The sequence below is a fragment of the Schistocerca gregaria genome, chromosome 5, assembly GCF_023897955.1.
Source record: "Schistocerca gregaria isolate iqSchGreg1 chromosome 5, iqSchGreg1.2, whole genome shotgun sequence".
Taxonomy (NCBI): Eukaryota; Metazoa; Arthropoda; class Insecta; order Orthoptera; family Acrididae; genus Schistocerca; species Schistocerca gregaria.
Window position 1 is genome coordinate 631,637,614 of NC_064924.1, and position 24,315 is coordinate 631,661,928.

The 24,315-nt window shown below is 39.7% G+C and overlaps 1 protein-coding gene across 1 annotated transcript in view; it reads right to left on the bottom strand.

Annotated features, from left to right (window-relative positions):
- LOC126272208 (BTB/POZ domain-containing protein 6-like) overlaps positions 1–22,650 on the bottom strand; it is an 83,885-nt gene extending 61,235 nt beyond the window's left edge. The window contains exons 1-3 of the mRNA XM_049974892.1: positions 22,392–22,650; positions 22,076–22,293; positions 2,523–2,645 (exon numbers count right to left, since the gene is read on the bottom strand). Coding sequence (XP_049830849.1) covers positions 2,523–2,645; positions 22,076–22,114 — 162 coding nt within the window. The 5' untranslated portion in view covers positions 22,115–22,293; positions 22,392–22,650. The remainder of the gene's footprint in view (positions 1–2,522; positions 2,646–22,075; positions 22,294–22,391) is intronic.
- Between the last annotated feature and the right edge of the window lie 1,665 nt (positions 22,651–24,315).

Below are 24,315 nucleotides of genomic sequence, written 5' to 3' on the forward strand. Positions count from 1 at the left end.
AAACTTTGTTGGTGTTATCTTCTGTGTGTGACTGGTTTGATGCAGCTCCATCCTGGACAAGCTTCTTCTATCTCTGCATAACTATTCTAACCTACATCTACTGAACATGGTTACTGCATTAAAACCTTTGTCGCTACACAATTTGTACATCTACCCACCCTCCTCTCCTCTTTCCCTGTACTGCCAAACTGGCTACTTGTTAATGCCTCAGTATATGTCCTATTGACCAATCCCCTTTTGGTCAAACTTCTTTTCACCCCAGTTCATTAAGTACCTCTTCATTAGTTATTTGATCTAATCGTCAAACTTTTGAAAGCTTCTACTCTCTGGGGAAAGCTTCTACTCTCTGGGCATCTGAGCTGTTTATCACCCATGTGTCACTTCCTTACAAGGTTACACTTCAGACAAAACTCTCAGAAAGGATTTCTTAAACTTTCATTTGTATTATACGTTTAAATATTTAACTTTTTCAGACATACACTATCATTGGTTTTTGTCAGTCTGTATTTTATATTGTCTCTACCTTCGCCAATGTGATTTAGTTTGCTGTCCAAATAACAAAACTGACTACTTCTGGTGTCTTCATTTCCTAATTCAGTTCTCTCACAGCATCACCTGATTCAAACTCACGACATTCCACAACCTTCGTTTTAATTGTGCCCTTGTTCTTCTTATAACCTATTTTCAAGACAATATCTACTCTGTTCAACCACTCCTCTATAACCAGCAAATCTTTTAAGTTTTTATATCTTATCTCTGAACTTCAATAACTCCCTTTTCAAAGTTCTGTTTGGTAGCTCAAAATGAACATGAAATAGCATGGGGGGACAGGCAACAACCCATCTCAATCCCTTCTTAACCACATTCTCATTTTCACATCCTTCAACTCATATAAGAGCAGTACAGTTTCTGTAAATGTTTTAGATAACCTTTTGCACCCTGTATTTAACACTGCTGTCTTTCAAACTTTGAAGAGTGATTCCAGTCAACACTTTCAAAAGCTTCCTCTATATCATAAATGCTATGAGGTTCATTCAAATGAAACCTGGCCAGTGCGTCTACCTTTGCCTTACACTTAAGGTGGCACCACATAACTGCAGGCATGGTGGTGCCATCTATTGGAAAAGTGACTGACAAATGAGCACCATTTGATGCTGCATAGCACCAGTGTCGTTTCATGCCGAAGAGAAGGCAGTCACACAAGTCACCGTCCACTGTCGAATATGCAGGCAAGTGAGCAGGAACAACGAGGAGCGATTCAATTTTTGGCAGTGGAGGGAGTTTGAGGCCGTGAAATGTGTCAATGGATGAAGGCTGTGTGCAGTGAGTATAGTCCGAGTCGTTCAAGTGCTGTGGAATGGTGCAAACAATTCCTTGAGGGGCGGGAATCACTGGAGAACGATACTCGTCCTGGACAGGCTCATCGTGTCATCGCACCAGAAATTATTGTGGAATACTATAGTCTTGGACAACCACAGAATCACCATGGATGAGATCCATGGGTTACTGGGCATTAGCAAGGGCACTGCCCACACCATAATGCTTCAACACTTGACCCTTCGAAAAATCTGTGTACAGTGTACACCAACTGACCGCTGAACAGCGCAATACTCGAATGGTGCTGTCTTTGGGTCGTCTGCAACATTGTTGTGAGCAGGAATATGGCTTTCTGTTGCATATGGTCACAGGTGACAAAACATAGTGTCACAGTTTTGGACCGGAAAGCAAGCAGTGGAAACATGCGACTTCACCACCTCCAAGGAAATAAAAAACTGTGCACACAAATTCTGTTAGGGTCATCATGTCCTCCTTTTTTTACCACAAGGGCCCACTTCCTGTCAAGTTCCTGGAATGGAGAACCATTATCAATGCCCAGTGCTATCAAGCCACTTTACTGAACATCAGGCGAGCCATCAAGTTGAAATGTCGAAGCATGCTGTCCAATGGCATTATCCCCCTGCATGATAATGCCCACCCACACACAACCAATGTGGTGAAGACAACACTGCAGCAGTTTGGGTGGAAAACACTGGAACAGCCACCGTACAGTCCCGACCTTTCACTGTGTGACTTTCATGCGTTTGGACCTCTAAAACAAGTTATTCGTGGACATCGATTTGCAATAAATGACAAAGTGTGTGACTGGGTCCAGGCCAGGATACAACAGCAGCCTATACTAGCTTCTTCAAGGATGGACTCAACCAGCTAGTGTCGCAATGGGATAAATGTGCCAACACTTTTGGCGACTATTCTTGAGTATGTGTATTGAGTATAACTACATTTTTGAGTTAATAAAATCATTACCCTTACTTTACACTAGTGACTGGGTTTCATTTGAATACCCCTTACATAAATGTATGTTTGCCTTTTCTAATAAACATACAAATAACCATTAGAATCCGAGGGTTCATGACATAAATATATATAAAAACCTAAATAAATGGCAAGGACACAAGTATAACTGAATACTTACACACAATACAGTTTATGAATGGGGTAGTACTGTCTGTACTTTGTCTTACCTGCTGATGAGGTTCAGTCCCCACAACAAACTGACAATCGCTCCACTGTGCGGTTTCCAGCAAGAACTTGCCCCTTTCACTGACCTTCTGTCGTCTTATCTGCCAGTCACATGTGTTACCAACCTGAAAATATTATTTTTTCTTACTGATAATCAAACTGCTATTTTAAAACAAATACTCTCAGAAATTAAATTGTAAGTTTCTGCCTTGAACTGGTTATACAAGGTTTCTAGCTAGTAGCTATTGGTATAAAACCACAAAAAATATTGACCACAATTCAATGACCGTAAATACATGTTGGTATTTTTAGACTGAAGGGAAACTGAATGCATGCTAAATACAATTTATGAACTTTTCTCTTATACTTCCTTACAAATGCCTTACCTGAAATGCAGAAAATGAGCAAACCAACTACCTGTCATATGGGAATTATTACTGTAGTGTACCTTTCATCCACACAGTCTAAACTTGCAGTGGCTTTCTGGAACTACTACATTCAGTTTTGTATGTCAGCGGAAATATAGCAGATACTGCAGAAGATCTCATTCCCCATATCCAAATCAACAGTGCACTTTGCCACTGGAGTAGTGCCTGCGTGCCTCAGCCATACAGCCAGATGTAATTTAGCTGCAAAAGACATTGACAAGATATCTACTGAGACGCCAGAAAAACGTCTGGTTCCTGAAGAGGGGCAGCGGCCTTTTCAGTAGTTGCAGGGGCAACAGTCTGCATGATTGACTGACCTGGCCTTCTAACATCGACCAAAATAGCCTTGCTCTGCTGCTACTGCGAATGGCTGAAAGCAAGAGGAAAATACAGCTGTAATTTTTCCCCAAGGCACACCAGCTCTACTGTATGGTTAAATGATGATGCCATCTTCTAGGGTAAAATATTCTGGAGGTAGAAATAATCCCCCATTTGGATCTCCAGGCAGGGACTACTCAGGAGGATGTCATCACGAGAAACAAAACTACAAAACTGGCATTGTACGGTTCGGAGCATGGAATGTTACATACCATAATCATGTAGGTAGGTTACCAAATTTTAAAAGGGAAATGGATAGGCTGAGGTTACATATAGTGGGAATCAGTGAAGTATGATGGTAGCAGGAACAGGACTTCTGGACAGGTGAATACAGGGTTACAAATACAAGATCACATAGGAGTAATGCAGTAGTAGTAGTAGTAGTAGTAGTAGTAGTAGTAGTAGTAGGTTTAATAATGAATAAAAAAGAATAATGCTGGTAAGCTACTACAGACTGCATAGTGAACGCATTATCGTAGCAAGAATGACACAAAGCCCACTCCCACCACAGTTGTCCAAGTTTATATGACAACTAGTTCTGCAGATGATGAAGAGACTGTAGAAATGTATGATCAAATAAAAGAAATTATTCATACAGCCAAGGGAGACGAAAATTTCATTGTGATGGGCAACTAGAATTTGATAGTAGGAAAAGGGGAAGAAGGAATAATATAGGTGAATATGGACCAGGGGAAAGGAATGAAAGAGGAAGTCACCTGATAGTATTTTGAGCAGAGCATAATTTAATCATTGCTAACACTTATTACGGAATCATGAAAGAAGGCAATATATGTGGAAGAGACCAGATTTTAAATTTAAGATATTTCCAGGGGCAGATGTGGACTCTGGCCACAATTTATTGGTTATGAAGAGTAAATTAAAACTAAAGAATGCAAAAAGGTAGGAAATTAAGGAGATTGGATCCAGATAAGTTGAAAGAACCAGAGGTTGTTGAGAGTTTCAGAGGGAGCATTAGGCATTGATTGATTAGAACAGGGGAATACAGTGGAAGGTGAATGGGTAGCTTTGAGAGATGAAATAGTGAAGGCAGCTGAGAATCAAATACATAAAAACGACAAGGCCTTGTCGAAACCCTTGGGTGACTGAAAGGACAAAATATAAAAATGCAGCAGATGAACCAGACAAAAGGGAATGCAAATCTCTAAAAATGAGAGTGACAGGAAGTGTGACGGAAAACCAGTCCTAAGCAAAGAGGGGAAAGCTGAAAGGTGGAAGGAGTATACAGAGGATCTATACAAGGAAGACGAACTTGCAGGCAATATTACAGGAATGGAAGAGGTCGTGGGGGAAGATGAAATACGATACTGCAGGAAGAATTTGACAGAGCACTGAAAGACGTAAGTCGAAACAAGGCCCCAGGAGTAGATGACATTCTGTAAGACCTATTAATAGCTTTGGAGAGCCAGCCATGTCAAAACTCTTCCATATGGTGTGCAAGACATACGAGACAAGCAAAAAATGCCCAGACTTCAAGAAGAATATAATCACTTCAATTCCAAAGAAAGCTGGTGCTGACAGATGTCAGTATTACTGAACTACCAGTTTAATAAGTCATGGCTGCAAAATACTAGCAAGAATTCTTTACAGCAAAATGAAAAAACTGGTGGAAGCAGACCTCATGGAATTGGAACCTGGAGAAATGTAGGAACACACGAGGCAATACTGACCCTATAACTTATCTAGAAAATAGGTTACAAAAAGGCAAACCTATGTTTAGATGCGGGTACACATGTAGTCTTCCAACTTTTGTTAACCTGTGTTTATGTGCCATTTTATCTTTCTGTTTGTGTATTTTATAGACACTCATTTCAGTCTGTTTTCACGCAGGCGCTGAAGACCTTGCTGTTGTGCATCCGTATAATTATCTCCATCCATCCATCATTCATCTATGTTTATAGCATTTGTAGACTTACAGAAAGCATTTGACAGTACTCTCTTTGCAGTTCTAAAGGTTGCAGGGGTAAAACACAGAGAGCAAAAGGCTGTTTACAACTTGTACAGAAACCAGACAGCAGTTACAAGAGTCAAGGAGGATGAAAAGCAAGTAATGATTGAGAAGGGAGTCAGACGGCGTTGTGGTCTATCCCCGATGTTATCCAATCTGTACATTAAGCAAGCAGTAAAGGAAAACAAAGATAAATTTTGAAAAGGAATTAAAGTTCAGGGAGAAGAAATAAAAACGTTTGAGGTTTGCTGATGACATAGTAATTCTATTGCATACAGCAAACTATTTGCAAGAGCAGTTGAATGGAATGAACCATGTCTTGATATAATTTGAACATCAACAAAAGCAAAACAAGGATAATGGAATGTCATCGGATTAAATCACTTGAAGCCGAGGTAATTAGATGTGGAAACGACACACTAAAAGCAGGAAATGAGTTTTGCTATTTGGGCAGTAAAATAACAAATGATGGCCAATGTAGAGAGGATATAAAATGTAGACTGGAATGGAAAAGAAGTGTTTCTGAACAAGAGAGAATTTTTAGCACCAAATCAAGATTTAAGTGTTAGTAAGTCTTTTCTGAAAATATTTGTGTGGAGTGTAGCCACATATGAAAGTGAAACCTGGACGACACACTGTTTAGATAAGAAGGGAATAGGAGCTTTTGAAACATGGTGCTACAATAGATTGCTTAAGATTAGATGCATAGATCACGTAACTAATGAAGAGGTACTGAATAGAATTGGGGAGAAAAGAAATTTGTGGCACAATCTGACTGGAACGAGGGATCAATTGGCAGAACACATTCTGTGACATCAAGGGATCACCAACTTAGTGTTGGAGGAAAGAGTGGAGGCTAAAAGTCTTATGAGGGAGATAGTAAAGCACATTCAAAGGATGTAAGTTGCAGTAGTTATTTGAAGATGAAGAGGCTTGCACAGTATAAAGTAGCATGGAGAGCTGCATCAAACCAGTCTTCAGACTGAAGACCACCACAACGACAACTGCAGAAGATTGTCCTGTTATACAATACTGTTCTCTTCATAGTTTATCTGCAGGCATCATTGTGCCCAGTTTACTTCTATGCCTGAGACTCATCTGTTTTTAACTGAAGCAACAGGTTAAGATTATTTTTCATATTCACCACATAACTGTCAACGTAAGTTCTGTTCATGCTCCTTCTATTATTACATGACGCTATTTACCAACTCTCATTACCTTTTTACCTCCTTAACATGTCAATATCTTTCCATTCCACCAAAGGGCAGCAATTTTCACCTCCTCTTCCACTATCTTCCTATCTCTTCTGCATATCCCACAAAATCACTGATGAGCCTCATGCACTTGTCCTTCCTACGCCATTACAGCATCCAAAAAACTACTGCATGGGAACCCTTCCACAGATCAATTTACGGGAGGTGTCCCAGCATCTTGCAGCTCCAAGTATGCACATTTGTTTTCTCAATTTAATAAGAAAATTAATCAAATTCCCTTAATGCTGAGGTCTGTGTGTTATAAAGAATGGAATACTTTATTGTGAACCCACTCTTTAAGCAATTAAGGTTCAGCCAGCCCATGCCAAGTGGTCTTATTAAAAACAAAATCCCACATGATCATCACAGATTTTGCTGAAATTTTGTGTTACTTTTGAACATGTTCCCAAAGACATTAGTAAAGTTTTACTTTTGCCGATATAATACTTAGACAGGTGCAGTCATTTGTTTGACATATCTCCTGCAGCAAAACTAGGTCATCTTGTACAACTTTATAACTCACTTAAGTGAAATAATAAAATAGGATTTCTTGAACAATTTTCATATAGATAATTTGAAGCAAAGATGGCCAAAAAAGTCACTTGAAAAAATTTGAAGTTTCACTTTTTATATTTCCAGAAGTAAGTGCTGAAACTCTGCATGAAATGCATTACCAATATATGGTTTTTAAATATAAAATTTCAATCTCCTACTGGTTTCCAACAGTTTACAAATTGAGGGCAAAGTTGACATTTTTGTAAAAATGCCAAAAAATGGCCACTTTTACCAAAAAAGTCTTTTGAAAACTCTTTTAATTATTTTCACTGAAAAGACCATATTCTAACCCACCAAAAAACTAGATTTAGGTTTGCAACACAGGCATATAAGGCCCTAAAAAAAGACAAAGTGGAGGTGAATTTCAAATACAACCATATGCTACTGGTCCTTAAATTAAACCTGCCATTTTTATTCTGTTTAGTGCTCTCTGGGGAAGGTAATATCAAAACTACTGTGACTAGCTAGTTAGATAGTCACAACAACTCAAAGAACTTCAAAAATAGGGTGTCCTTTGTCGTGTCTCATCATGACATATTTCAGTCTATTTTTCTGTTATGATAACTACATGATCTAGCTTGTTATAAATTTGAAAATCTAGGATGGAATAAGGACAATATTATGGAAAGGATTGATTGTCACACACCATATAGTGCAGATGTTGTAGACAGGCACAACAAAAAAGACTATTAAACAGTAAGCTTTCAGCCAAAAGGCCTTCTTCAGAAATGGACAACACACACATATAATAATGCAAGCAGAACTCTCTCTCTCTCTCTCTCTCTCTCTCTCTCTCTCTCTCTCTCTCTCTCTCACACACACACACACACACACACACACAAGACCAATGTCTTGGCCAGAGACAAAGGTCATGTGTGTGTGTGTGTGTGTGTGTGTGTGTGTGTGTGTGTGTGTGTGTGTGTGTGTGCTTGCTTGAACGTCTACTTCAGAAAAAAGACCTTTTGGCCGAAAGCTTACTTGTTTAGCAGTCTTTTTGTTTAGCCTGTATGCAACTCAAAATTAGGTTAGATTAGATTCAGTTTTCGTTCCATAGACCCAAAAAATAAGATGATTCTCGTGGGTGTACTATATGGTGCGCAGCAAGCTATACTTTTCATAATAATTTGATTATAAACATCAAAATTTAACCATGAATTATCAAGACACTGTACATCAAGCAAGTAAAATTGTTTCATAATGGCTGAAATACACATTGTACAAACTCCTTCAAGATAAACACCACTGTGACATTGGGTAAGTTTCGGGGAAGTTCATAAAAGTCTGCCTGACTTTTTTTTTGGAAAGATTTCATGTTACAGAGGATTTTGAGTGTGTATTTTTATTGTGAAATACTAATGACATGATAGCTAATTTCACTTCATAGTACAGTATATTTTGAGCAGATGTACCCTGCACTTTATGTGAACTGATGAAAAATTGTTTAAGTGGTCCTTGGTGGCTTAATCACTAATTGATTCTTTTAAAGTGAGGAAAATAGGGACATGCCTAATAGCTGTACGACAGCAGTCACTGGTAGGTTTCTTCACCACATGTTCATAGGCCTGATGAGGCAATTCTTTAACCTTTTAACTGCTCTGGATGTGTTCAGAGTGCCTGGTAGAAGGACTGGTGGCGCATGTAAACACGTTCAGAGCACACAGGGACAGTTACAAAGGCACCCGTCCAGAGCAGTTAAAGGGTTAAGTGTCAGAGGCCACAGTTAGAAGAAATCTTTTTTAGGGTCCCAAACTTATGTTTACTTCAAGTAACTGGAATTGTTTACATGTTGCACTAACTTACTGTATAATATCATGAGGAAAACTATACTGCCATCCAGACAATGTCGCTGAGGGTGCTGGAATAACTACAGTAAAGAGCTGTTATGGAATCCAGGCCTTATCACCCCTTGAAGGGCAATAAAATGAATTTTCTGGGCCATATGGGTGTATAAAGCTTATAACAGCATCCTTCTCCCAAGCCGATGTCTGACAGACATTTCCAATCCCCCACTGTTGAAAAACAGTCCTTTGAAATATGTGTGAGACATCTGCTGAGCAGAAGGATACAATTATAAGTAAACAGCATACTGTCCTGGCTGAAGATCTGAAGTTGATATATCTCCTTCATTACTGTCTCTAATTTTGACCAATAAAGATGATGCAGCTTTTGAAAATTTGCTGATCTGAATTTTTGTTTCATCAATTGGGGAGGGGGAAAAATAATTTTCTTAGTTCATGCTAAAGTATCACCACGTTAAACCCACTCAACTTGTAATGTTTTATTTCTATCAATTTCTTTGCTGATGAAAGCAAATTTAATGGCATTAATACTCTCAGTACTAGGACTGTTGATTAAATATTGATATATAGATACATTGATATTTTTTCCAAAAATATCAATATAAAGGGTGTCCCAAAATAATGTATACAATCTTTGAAACTGAATCCCTCTTTAATTAAAGGAGGCAGAAATACATTTTTAAGGGTAATAATTTAGAAGGCAGTGGAAAACATAACAATGCTTTCTTTTGTCTCAGGATTGTCAGGAAACATGATGTTATTGTTTGAACAGCAGAAATGGGTGCTAAAGTGTTACTGGAAAACAGAGAATGTGAGTGCGGTACACCGACATTGGAGAGTTGAATTTGGAACACCACCTCCGACAAGAGTAACAATTACAAGAATCAGAGATAAGTTTGACGTCGAAGAATGATGCATGATTTGAAGAAGGGACATAGCGGATGAAAGAGAAGTTCAACAGACAATGAGAGTGTTGATGCAGTAATCCAGGCATACACGCGATCCCCAAAGAAATCTGTTAGGCAATGCTCCTGTGAGACTGAGATCTGCAGAAGTAATGTTCATAGAATTTTGCGGTCTCAGAACTTTAAGCCTTACATTCCAAGACTTCTCCATGCTCTTAACAAGGATGATCCTGATAGGCAAAGCGAGTTTTGTAAGTGGTTCATTAACAGATGTGAAGAAGAGCAATGTTTCCAATATCGAATTCTTTGGTGAGATGAAGCAATGTTTAAACTTGATGGAACAATTAAACACCATACTCACATGTACTGGGGCAGGAAGAATCCATACATAACAGAGCAAAGGCATTTACTCTATCAGGAACAGTCTGGTGCGGTCTGTCTTCTAGAGGGTTAATCAGGCCGTACTTCTTTGACAGCACTGTCATGGGCGACTCGTACTTGGAAAAGTTGGAAATGATAACTCATGGTCTTAGCGTTGTGTTTGGAAATGGAGATTATTACTTTCACCGACATTGGAGAGTTGAATTTGGAACACCACCTCCGACAAGAGTAACAATTACAAGAATCAGAGATAAGTTTGATGTCGAAGGACAATGCATGATTTGAAGAAGGGACATAGCGGATGAAAGAGAAGTTCAACAGACAATGAGAGTGTTGATGCAGTAATCCAGGCATACACGCGATCCCCAAAGAAATCCGTTAGGCAATGCTCCTGTGAGACTGAGATCTGCAGAAGTAGTGTTCATAGAATTTTGCGGTCTCAGAACTTTAAGCCTTACATTCCAACTCTCCATTTCCAAACACAACGCTAAGACCATGAGTTATCATTTCCAACTTTTCCAAGTACGAGTCGCCCATGACAGTGCTGTCAAAGAAGTACGGCCTGATTAACCCTCTAGAAGACAGACCACACCAGACTGTTCCTGATACGAGTAAATGCCTTTGCTCTGTTATGTATGGATTCTTCCTGCCCCAGTACATGTGAGTATGGTGTTTAATTGTTCCATCAAGTTTAAACATTGCTTCATCTCACCAAAGAATTCGATATTGGAAACATTGCTCTTCTTCACATCTGTTAATGAACCACTTACAAAATTCGCTTTGCCTATCAGATCATCCTTGTTAAGAGCATGGAGAAGTCTTGGAATGGAGTGCCACCTCACATTCACCTGGATGTGAGGACATTTCTCAATTGTACATTCCCTGCCAGATGGATAGGACGAAGAGGGAGTGTGGAGTATCGCGCTCGATTTCCAGATTTAACTCCTTTAGACTTCTTTCTGTAGGGTACTCTCAGGAACACAGTTTACGCTGCGAGACCACACACAAGGTATGATCTTATAGAGCTAATTGAGCAAGCATGAGATGCTATTCCGTTGGAAACACCTCAACATAGAAGCTAACCTTACATAAGCAGAAAGAACCATAATCCACCATTTAATAACTGATACCGACCTCATAATACTACTTGCGGACAAAGGCTCCACCACTGTTGTCTTGAACTGCAAGTATTACCTGGTGGAAGGACTCCACCAGCTGTCAGATACTTTGACCTGCTAACCTTGCCACAGTGATCCCAGTCCAGTAATCCAGCACGATCTCCAGTCACTACACAAACCATCAGGCCTATCCCAGAACCTGTCCCCTGAGTCCATCTCTCTACGCCCCCTACCACTTCCTGCACTCCTACCTTCTACATGCTTCCTAAAGTCCATAAACCTAACCACCTAGGACTCCTCATTGTGGCCCGTTACTGTGCCCCCACTGAGAGAATCTCTGCTCTCATAGACCAACTCCTTCAACCTATTGCCCGGAAACTACCCTCCTATATAAAAGATACCAACCATTTCCTCCCCCGACTCTCCACAGTTCCTGTCCCTTTACCACACGGTGCCTTGCTAGCCACTATTGATGTCACCTCACTGTACGCTAACATTCCTAATGCCCGTGGCCTTATTGCTATTGAACATTACCTTTCCCAACGACCAACAGATTCCAAACCAACAACTTCCTTCCTAGTCGCCATGACTAATTATCTCCTCCTCCACAATTACTTCTCCTTTGAAGAAAATACCTACAACAAATCCGAGGTATGGCTATGGGCACATGCATGCCACCATCCTATGCCAACCCATTCATGTGCTATCTAGAGGAATCATTCCTAAAAACCCAGAATCCTAAACCCCTCACCTGGTTCAGAATCACTGATGACATCTTTACTATCTGGGTTGTAGGTGAGGACATCCTATCCACATTCCTCCACAACCTCAACAAGTGCTCCCCCATTTGCTTCACCTGGTACTACTCAACATAACAAGCCACCTTCCTAAATGTTGGCCTCCACTTCAAAGATGGCTAAATAAGTACCTCCATTCATATCAAACCTACTAACCACCATCAATACCTCCACTTCTACAGCTGCCACCACCTCCACTCAACAGTAGCCACCCATTACATAGCAAAAAGTCTCTTCTGTACAACCTAGCCACCCACTGTCATCACATCTGCATGACGGCAAGTCCCTCTCAAAATATACCGAGGGTCTCTCCCGTGCTTTATCTTTCCAGTCTCCCAACACCTCCCAAAGTCCAACTATCCGGCCCTAAAGGAACATTCCCCTTTAACTTAGATCACCAAGGGCTGGAGCAACTGAATTAATTTCTCTGCCAGGGATTCAGTCACCTCTCGTCATGCCCTGAAATGAGAAATGTGCTGCCCACTATCGTTTCCCCTCCTCCCACAGTGGTATTCTGCCGTACACGACATACTCGTTCATCCTTACACAACCCCTCCCATTCCCTTACCTCGTGGCTCATACCCCTGTAACAGACCTAGATGCAAGACCCGTCCCATACATCCTCCCACCACCATCTACTCCAGTCCAATCACTAACATCACCTATCCTATCAAAGGCACGGCTACATGTGAAACCAATCATGTGATTTACAAGCTAAGCTACAACCACTGTGCTGCATTCTATGTAGGCATGACAACCAACAAGCTGTCTGTCCGCATGAATGGCTACCGAAGATGTGGAGCCCAGAAACAAGCGGACCACCCTGTTGCTGAACATGCTGCCAAACACGATATCCTTCATTTCAATAACTGCTTCACAGACTGTGCATTATGGATCCATCCCATCAACACCAGCTTTTCTGAATTGCGCAGGTGTGAACTCTCCCTTCAATACATCCTACGTTCCCCTAACCTTCCTGGCCTCAACCATCATTAGTCACTGTCCCCACCCGTCCAGCCCCTTCAATATTCCCATTGCAGCACTACACAGCCGTTATTCCACCACCATACCCACTCTTTTTATTTCTCTCCTTTTCCGCTACTCCCCCTCCCCTTCCCTGCTCTCCATGTAACTTGCCACACTTCACTGTTCGCCCCAGCCTCCTCCTTACCCCCACCCAGTCGGCACTCCCATCATGCACTGGTGCTGCTGCTCACAGTATGGTTTCAGTTGCCTGAGACTGCATTTTGTGTGGGGGGGGGGGGGGGGCATGTGTGCATATTGTGGATGAAGCTCTTAATGGCTGAAAACTTTAATTGTTGGAGTCTTTTTGTTGTGCCTATCTGCAACTCAGCATCTCTGCTATATTAGCAACGTTCATTCTCACAATGCTGTTAATGAAATTTATGTTTTTTCTTTAATTATCTTACAGTGATCATAAAGTACACCACCTCTCGGTATGCAAATAAAGGAAAATGAGTTGGTATGAGTATTTTCAGGTTCTGGACCCTTCTTATACAACAGCACCCACTTAAAAACTTTTGTGAGTAAAGTTTAACAACAATTAACAAAAAACCTTTTTTTAATTTTTTCTGGTGGACGCAAATCCCCTCCTCCCTTCCTTGGTAGTACTCATTATGAAAAATGGGTTAGCGTTGCTAGGTTTAACAGAATGTCCATGAATGGGAAATAGCAAATTATTCCAAAGCTACAGCGCCGAGTATAAACTAGAGTGTTTCCATAGAAATTGAAGGGTTTGACTTTGCTGTAGCTATCTGACCAAGTTTTTGAACTGTTATCCTGATACTTCTTTTCTGAGATTGCCGAAGGACGCTGCAAGAACGCTGATGCCAATTCAACAAGTACTGTCAGCACTGTGTGTTTCCAGTGCACAAGTCAGATATCAAAAATTCGCAAAGGGCAACATCATGCTGCAGGACAGCAAAGTGGAACAGATTACCAGTATTTAACTAATATGCTAATGCAGAACTTGACTTAAGGCTACCAGTTCTGGTTCCTTTGCTGGCAGTTGCTGCACAGTTAAGTTAAACAGCAGAATCATTAATGTCACAATGGATGGGAAATTGTGATCACAGAATAGATGTGTTTGCAAACTAGTGCAGCTAAAAAGAGGAAAGATAATTTTTCGAACACGAAAGTATCTCCTCTGTATTAGGACCTTTACTTCTTACACAAAGGGCCTGAAATTACCAAAGTCTGTTTGCAAAACTGAAGATATATGAACAATGAAGTACACAATGCCTATTTCTTTTTCTATCAAATGGGATGAAGAGCCTGTAATGGTACAATACATCAACATCACAGACCTGTTTTATTTCAAAATGAGTGAACAGAACGCACTGAAATTGAACTATAAGTTATGGTTTTCAATAACAGAGTTTTCATAGGGTTTGTGTATCAGGACCTACTGTTAACAATGTTACTATGAAGAAGAAACACGAGGAAACACTAAATCTGATCACTTGTTGGACTACTGCAATAGACAACGTCTTTAATGCATTTCCAAAGAAAAATGTCCAAAGGATTTACATCAAGAGACCTAGCAGGCCAAATAACTGTTCCTCCTCGACCAATCCATCTGGCAGGATACCTTCAGTTCAGAACATGGCGTGCATGCAAGGCGTTATGTGCTGGATATCCATTGTGTTGATACCAAATAAGCACTCTGGTTCTCAGCGGCACTTCATCCAGAAGAGAAGGAAGAATTCGTCTGAGGAAGTTGGCATATGCTCTGCCATTCAGACTACCATTGATGTAATAAGGGCCAATAATTTTAGTGCCAAGCATCCCACACCAGATGTTAACCCTCCACTGACGTTGAAGTTCCACCTGCCTAAGCCATTGTTGGTCGTCACTGGACCAATAATGCATTTTCCTTGTTTTTACCTGTCCTTTGTTTGAGAAGGAAGATTCATTGGTAAAAAAAACATCGGAGAAGAAGTTCAGGTTGGCGAGAATTTGCTGCTCTGTCCACTGACAGAACTGTACACGATTCTGGAAATCATCCCCATGCAATTCTTGATGCAGGTGCACATGGTTAGGATGGAACCGATGACATGTAAGAATATTATGTACACTGGTTTTAGGAATACTATTATCATGTTCAAGCTGTGATGTGCTAACATGTGGATTCACAGCAACGGAAGCGAGAACAGTAACTTCGGCACCTTCACCTTCATCTGTGCGAGTGTTACAACAGTTGCATAGTCGATTGTTGAAACTTCCCGTTTCCTGAAGTGTCACAACAAGACGCAAAAACATCAGTCGGGAAGATAGGTTCTGGTCAGAATATTGCTCTCTGTACAGTCCTGCTGCCTGCATAGCATTTTAACTACCTTCAACAACAATAAAATAAATGCTATGTCGATGCAGTTTGTAGGAAGGACAGCCTTTACTGTATGCCTACTCTATACAACAGTATTTAAAAGAACTAAACTACTGTACTAAATGTACCCGTACATAAGAAAACAGTATTGCAATTACTGTTCTGCTAACTTACATTCCATATAGACGAGTACCATATCTACTTTCTCTTCATTTGTGTACATTCTACTCACACAACTCTCCAACTGACAATGGTTGACAGAATGACGGGTGTGCATTCTACTTATGTTTACATTGTCCTCTGTCAATGTCAGCACGTCGATGTGTTCCATTACCCCGAGTACCTCCACTAAGTGCTGGGAGCGTCAGCATTAATGTTGTGTTATGTAATTAATGATGTTGTGTTTCAGTGAATGGTACACTGTGATACGTTTTTGAATAGGTCTTTAGAAGAGGAAATGAATTACCGAATAAAAAATACATGGTGCCATTTAAAAAAGTAATACCACTATTCACATCTTTGTAAAAGCCAAAGCTACAATGAAGACAATCGTGCTGATTGATGCCCCCCTGATGGCTAAAGAATATTTGTTTGAGACATTTTATAATTTGCATCTGGACAAACAGTTATTTGTCAAGATAAACGGGACATCCTGTATACCTGTTAAGTTTAATTATATTATCAAGGCAGTCAGGTGGATGCAATATTTCTTCATTGCCAAAAAGCATTTATTTCTCTATTATTAACAAAAATGCCATCACAAAATTTGTTGAATGGATCTGCAATTTATTGGTATGTAGGACACAATATTTTACCTACAATAGAGATCACTGACAGAAGCAGAAATAACTTCAGGCATGCCCAAAGCTGTGTGTTGGGAGACCCTTGCTATTCATTTTGTATATTATCAAGGTAGGCAATTATACAATTAAATTCAAACTTCTTTTGCAGATGATGCACTTATCTACAATGAAATACTATCTGAGAAATGATGGAGAGGTATCCATTTTTACCCTGATAAGAAAGTGCAAAGATGGAATACCTGATGTACAGAAATGTACAATATGATACTCCACACAGAAAAGTAATAACCTATGACTACAATATCAATAATCCACAACTGCAATCAGTAAACTCATCTAAATCCTCAGGTGCAACAATTTATACAGGGATATGGAATAGAATGATCACATACACTCAGGCACAGGTTGAGTGGTTCATTTGCAGGATACTGGGGAAAAAATGGTCAATCTACACAGGAGAATGCTAATAACACACTTGTGCAGTCCAGCCTAGAATACTTCTCAAGTGTGTGGACTCCATACCAAATAGGATTAACAGTGTGTACTGAATGTATTCAAAGAAGGGCTGTATGAATGGTGAACACCCACAGGGCTGTTGAACTCGCAGCAGAACATACAGAAACACTGAGAAACCTGAAAGGGCAGATGCTTTCAGACTGATGCCAACTGTCCCACGAAAGACAAAGTTTCTAGAGCCGGTAGTCAGCGAGTAATCTAGAAATATGATACTGTCCCTGAAGTATCACTCCTGTAAGGACTGCAAAGACAAGAGTAGTCTCACTTGAATATACCTCTCATTCAGTAACTGTAATCTCCTTAAAGAACTTCTGATGCCAGTGGCATCTCACCTACAGGCAATATGCAGACACCTATGGTCAATGTGCAGACTCTTTTGGCAGGTATTCTGGGATAAACCTTCTTATGGCGTAATCAGGTGTAATGTGCAAGATCGATGGGTTTTCATAAAGAAAAATTAAAACTGAAATTAAAAAAAAAATAAGGCAGCAGATCCCTTCTCAACAGTGATGGACTTTTTTAACAATGCAAGCAACTCGCCAGAAACTTTGAAGAATGGCGCTAGGGAGTAGTTCATGGATACTTTGGAGGGTTTCTCAATTACTGAATCAGGAAAATTACCTTATTTCATTTTGGACATGGTCTTTTGTACAAAATTCATAATGCGTGCAAGAAGTAGTTTCTTCAGTAAAACCGTACATGTACTTTGGCTCATGATTTGATTTTCAAATTGCCTTTGGGTCATTCCATATCAAGTGCCCCAGTTTAAAGGACACTCCCAGCTTGACCATCTTCAATTCTGATGAAATTTGTACAGTAAGTACCTGAGGGCCCTACATGAACCTTACGCGAAGTTTCAGGCTCACCTGTAACTTGGTTGAGGTGCTAAAGCCACTTTTGTGAAGACCACTTTCACTGAGACCAAAAAGTCACGAAAAAAATCTTTAAGTTTGACATTCCACTCTTCCTAATGTAAGAGAGCTAGACTCCTTCTTCTGGGTATAGTGGTACAATTTGTTGTGCTCTACACGCAAATGATGGACGTAGAATTCAGAAAGCACTGCATTTGGCATAATCTCAGTTCAAAGTAGGCAACAAATCATGTCGCGAGAAATTTGTCCCATACTTCATTGAGTCATAAGTATTGTACCTGGTCTTTTGCCAAACTGCCATCTGTCTGGGTGTTTAGTATATCACAAATATAGGCCTGGCTTGTGTGTTTAATTATTGTGTTACCATACTGTAAATTTGCTAAAAAACATGAATGTATCAAAACATAACTGTGTTAAAAGTCATGTGGCTCAAAATGGACATCTACCACACTGCATCCATTAACACCATTCAACAGAGCACATTTCATTCTATTAGAAAAACTTATTTTCATTTTGCTCGCTCTTTGGGTAAGGTGCACAAATTGTGTCTTAAAGTTGAAATTTTGTTGGTTATGTCTCTTCTGAAAAAGAGAAATTCGTTAACATCGTGTATAGATTTAAGAGTCAGGAAGTCTTTTGCAGAAGTATTTGTATGGAGTGTAGCTACATATGGATGTGAAACATGGAAATAAATAGCTTAGACAAGAAGAGAATAGAAGCTTTCGAAATGAGGTGCTACAGAAGAATGCTGAAGATCAGATGGGTAGATCACGTAACTAATAAGGAGGTACTGAATAGAATCGGGGAGAAGTGGAATTTGTGGCACAATTTAACTAGAAGGGATTGGTTATTAGGAAACATTCTGTGGCATCAAGGGCTCACAAATTTAGTGATGGAGAGAAGTGTGTGGGGTAAAAATCGTAGAGGGAGACCAAGAGATGAATACACTAAGCATATTCAGAAGGATGTAGGTTGCAGTATTTACTCAGAGATGAAGAAGCTAGCACAGAGTAACATGGCGAGCTGCATCAAACCAGTGTCTGGACTGAAGACCACAACAATAACAACATGTCTGTAGTGTTTAAATATTCATTTTGCTGTTTATTTGGTGATTTTAAACCTGTTTGTGACAGGTGCAAGGGATACAAAAGAATATGCAAGGCGCAAAATACATTAAGTTGAAGGTGCAATTATTAAGAAAATTGGAGAAGTGGGAGGACTTGATCCCAGTGAACTGGAGCAAGCAAGTAAGCAATGCTTGACTTGTTCAGATTACAGTCAGCTGATCCAAGAATTGAAAGACAAATTACATAGGCCTATATCAAATCACAATGAGAAAATTCAAATTTTGACCTTAGTTCTCCAAAGCTAGTCTATCAAGAAGACTATGGAACAATTTTGTGTTTAAGACAGGCTAGAAAGTTAAAAGCTGAACAGGGAATATTGGCACAGCCCAAGTCGGATTTGTCCAGGAAAAAAGGACTGTATTATTGTTTGGATTGATGGAGAAAAGGTTCAAAAACAAAAATACTTATTACTGAGCAACTAAAAAGAAATGTTTGTCACGTATCACAATAAAAATGCACTGGAAAATGGATTTTCCAAGTTTTGTGAATTAAGGCCAAAGTGGTGTGTGACTGTAGGCACAGCTATTTCACATTCAGTTTGTGTCTGCACAATACATCTATACATCAAAATGTGAAACTAATGTTGGCACGTAGCCCATTAACAGATTACAAAATATTACTGTCTGTAATTTGGAAACAAAGATTGCATGCTTCATTGCTGTAAAGTATGTCCAGGAACAGAGGTTCTAAAGGAATATTTGGAAAGTGCTTTTGCAGATATTGATCCAAAGGATACAGTTAAGTTAAAACAATGGACTCACACTGACAGAGGTACACTTGAAACCAGAGAAATGACAGATGAAGAATTCATTGAACTATACCAAACTTTTGGCCCTTTCTACTCACCAATACTTTGCAAAGCATCAGAGCAAACATTTGCAGTACACTAAATAAGGTCTCAAACCAGGAGAATTGATTATATTAACGAGTTTTGCTGAAAATTACTTCTTCATTGTCCAAGACGCAGTTCAAGGATTCCACTGGGAAAATAGTCAAGCTACAATACATCCATTTGACACTTACCACAAAGATAATGAAGAACTACATAGTGTCAGGTACTGCATAACCAGTTACTGCCACCAACATGACACAGTTGCAGTGCATGTGTTTTTAATGTACTTGATCATATTTTTGAAGTGCATTTTTACAGAAATTAAGCGTATTCATTATTTTAGTGATGGTTCAGGCACACAGTAAAAATTTTAAGAGCTTCCTAAATCTTTCCCGTCATAAAAAAAAAAGGCACGACTGCAAAATGGAATTTTTTGGAACTAGCCATGGGAAATCACCATGTTACAGAACTGGGGGCATAGTCAAGCATTTAGCACCAAGAGCTAGCGTTCAGCAAACAACTGACAACCAAATCTTAACACCAACTGATATGTTTGAATATTGCCAAGAAAAATGTGCATTTCACTTAATTTATCTATACTAAAAAAAATTATTGAAGATGCAAAAACTGATAAAGAAAAACGTTTTGATGGCGGATGTACAGTGTCTGATACAAAAGACCATCACCATTTTGTGCCAAGTGATGAAAAGTGACTTCAGATTCATAGAGAATCAAATGATACATTGTCCTTTATAGCAAATGTTAACCAATATGCTAATGTTCAACCGCCATGAACCACACCATTGGTGGATAGGCTTGTGTCCCTCAGTGATACAGATAGCTGTACCATAGGTGCTACCACAACGGTTGGGTATCTGTTGAGAGGCCAGACAAACATTTGGTTCCTAAAGAGGGGCAGCGGGCTTTTCAGTAGTTGCAGTAGCAACAGTCTGGATGATTTACTGATCTGTCCTTGTAACGTAAACCAAAATGGCATAGTGAATACATTATTGTAGCCAAGATAGACACGAAGCCCACACCCACCGCAGTAGAACAAGTTTATATGCCAACTATCTCTGCAGATGATGAAGAGATTCAAGAAGGCATCAACAGATCACCAATTCAGTATTGGAGGGCAGCGTGGAGGGTAAAAATCGTAGAGGGAGACCGAGAGATGAATAAACTAAGCAGATTCAGAAGAATGTAGGGTGCAGTAGTTACCTGAAGATGAAGAAGGTTACAGGGGATAGAGTAGCATGGAGAGCTGCATCAAACCAGTCTCTAGACTGAAGACCATAACAACATGCTAACGTTGCTACTAAACATATTGCCACTACTGAACTATAGCCTGGGCAGTAGTAGAAAAAGATACATTGATTAATTTCATGCAAAATTGGCACTTTTTGCAGGCAATACTAGTGTTATAATAAATCTCAACAGCGTGAAACCAACAGAAGAGTTGCCTAAATAATATTTCCCAAATAACTATTAAGCGGTTCTCTGAAAATCGAATCTCCCTAAATTTTGAAAAAATATATATATATATTCAGCTCTGTACAACAAACAGTCATATCAAGAACTGATTTAGCATATGAACAGTGGTCAGTAAATAGGATAGAATGCTCAAAAGAAAGTATGGGATGGACTCAACCATTAGGCTTCGCACGCGGTTAATTTGTGACCACAACCATATTATGCGCTTTCTGATTTGTTGACTTCGCCAACTCCCATCCAAATTGTCACCTTACTACCTAACCTAGACCTCAGGCTACGCTACAGATCAGTATGTCATCGCAACCAAGTGTTTTTAAATGATTAAGTTCACCTACTTCTGCACTTTGTATGAATGTTAGTCTTGGAAACAAACAATTCAACTTCATGACACATTTCCTCTAAAATGAAAAAATGAGCTTTACTGCCCATTATCAAAGTTGTCAGTGGCTCATAAAGGAGTCCCCAACAGGACTATGCAGCAACAATATGTTTTCGTTAGTTGTCCAATAATTTAAAAAAAATGCCACAGGTAGCAAAGCAAGTTTTAAATCTAACCTAAAATCATCTCCCCTGGGCAATTTCTATTCCAGGGGAGAGGGGGGGGGGGGGGGATTTCTATCTAAAAGCTGGTAGTCTGAGGAAAAAAACGTTGTTGTTGTTAAGTACAGCTGCAAGAGTCGGGCTCACAAGTAATGTATTCATTAATGTTAAACGCTAATCACGTATACATATCCTGTAAATTGATTCGTCTACAATCACTTCGAGAAATAAAAGAAGGATGCTTCCAAATATCTGGAAAGATTTTTGGTTGAATAAACAACTATGCATTACTTAACGCGGCTGTCTGCTGAGGTTTTCATGACCAAAAGACAACTGTTTTGAAGACTTCACTGATTGGACAATTATCACTCGAAATCTCTAATGAACTCATCTTTAACTTCCTATATTTATTACTTATACAAATAAAAAAGAACAATGAGCCTACCGCTTGAGCAGCTGGCTTATCTTGAATTCCTGCAGACATTATGTTCACTTTTGTTACACCTTCAGGCGTCGGGTTACACTGTAAGCACACAATCTGATGTGGTGTTTAATGATATTCACATTACTAGTTTATTTCGATATATACTTCCTCGAGGTTTTGAGAGTCTCCCTTCACTTATTAATAGCCGCAAGGCTCGTCGTGTCAAATTAGCATCCTTCCTGAAACAGACGCCTCCTGCACAAATCCATATACACAGCTTCACCGTTCCTGTCTGTATGTAAACCCTTTGTTATGGCATACAGCACACAAAACTTACACGCACTGATTACAACACTAAAACGCTACCTTCCAATACGTCACAGATACCAAACAAAGGGAAACTGTTAATTATTGTAGCACCTGCTATGATGTTTCAGAGATATCTTAATCACTAAACTAAATTTGTATAAGTGAATAACGCTGCAATCATTCAGACCACTGAACAACATTAAATGATTAGGACTGTTAATTTGTGACTACAATATGAGTCAATTTTCAGAGTTTATAAATCAAAAGTCAGGACAGATATAATTATTGGAAAAATATTGTAATAAGTAGCTATCTAATTGTCGCTGTCGACTTTCTTCACATTTCGATCACGACTAGTTCAGTTGCAAATCGGTCGACACTTTTGTTGGAGCGGCGCCCGAATATTGAGCAAACGGATGGAAAATTAATTTTGATAGTATAAGCCACCGTGAAAGAACTGACAACCAAGGGAAGGAATAAAAGAGATTAACGTCGCCTCGACGACACGGTCATTAGTGACGCAGTTCAAGTTCGCTCAGTAGAAGATGTAGGTGTAGTTGTGGAATTTACTATGTGCTTTTAAAAGGAACCATCCATGCATTTGCCTCATTTATTTATTCTTAATTGATTCATCCTTTGATAGCTGTTTATAGCGATTAGGACACGTCATTGCATTGCATGTTTGCAGTTACAGGGTAAATTACAACTTGAACACTTACATTACTTTACAGTAGACACAAATAAATGATAAGTGAAAACTTACGCAAAACAAAACTTCATTCTCAATTTAATGTACTAGATAAGGGCATCCAATTCCGATTTCTGCTGTTGGTAAAATGTAAAAAAAATGGCATATGGCACGACCTTGCATTTGCACTTACTATTATAACAGTATATGTCTTTATCTACGTCTGTACTACCCAAGTCAGTGTGAAGTGGATGGTAGAGGATGCGTCCCAATGTACCAGTACCTAATGGAGCGCGAGAAGAAGAATGGTTGTTTAAATACTTCAGGGCAAGCTGTAATTAATCTAATCTTGTCCTCGCGATCCCTATGGGACTTGTACGTCGGGGGCTGTAGTATATATTTCAAGAGTCGTCACTTAAAGGCGGTTCTTGAAATTTTTTAGTAGACTTTCTCGGGATAGTTCAGTTTCTTTAGCATCTATGTGTAGGGTTACCAGATGTTCAGGAGAATGAATTCTCCGGGTACATGGGCCAGTAACTTTGATCCCCTGGCTTGAATGTGACCTTACTCTTGAGACGTTTTAAAAATTTCGCTCGAATGTTAATTCTTTATTTTAACAAAACGCTACGTTTCTTTCCTCATTCTCAGAACTTACACAGTTGGTCAAATTTGTCTGACACTCCGCCCCCCCCCCCCCCCCCCCCCCCAACAGCAACGCAGTTTTAAATTTATAAATTAAAACAGAACTTCCAAAATTATTTATATATTTCAATATAAAACCTGTTTTTCGTAAAATCAGGACCAAATTAAACGCTTTAGAAAATTTACAAAAGCAAAACGAATCAAATGAACGATACAAAATTTGACAAACTGCCTATTGGTGGGTTCTTCGGCCGACGATCATCTGATTTTTTTACTGACGTTTCGCCAGCACGAGTGGCTGGCACTGTCAAAGCTTCACCCTCCAGTGCCGCTGGTGGACTGGAGCCGAGCTCGCGGCCGCAGCCTATATGTACCTGGCGCGCCAACGTCCGAGGGCTTCTCCGTGGTCATTTCCGGTGCGGTTCTCCTCTTGCTACCTGCGACGGTCGTTCGCTGCAGTACAGGAAGCCAGGATCCGTTTACCTTAAGGTTTTCCCCTTTCTTGTCGAAGCTGTTCGTGTGTTTTTGTATTTCCACAGTTTCTCTGAACAAGCGGGTGTGATAATGCTCTTCTACAGCCAGAACTTCCGTGTCGGCGAATTTTATTACGTGGTCGGTCTCA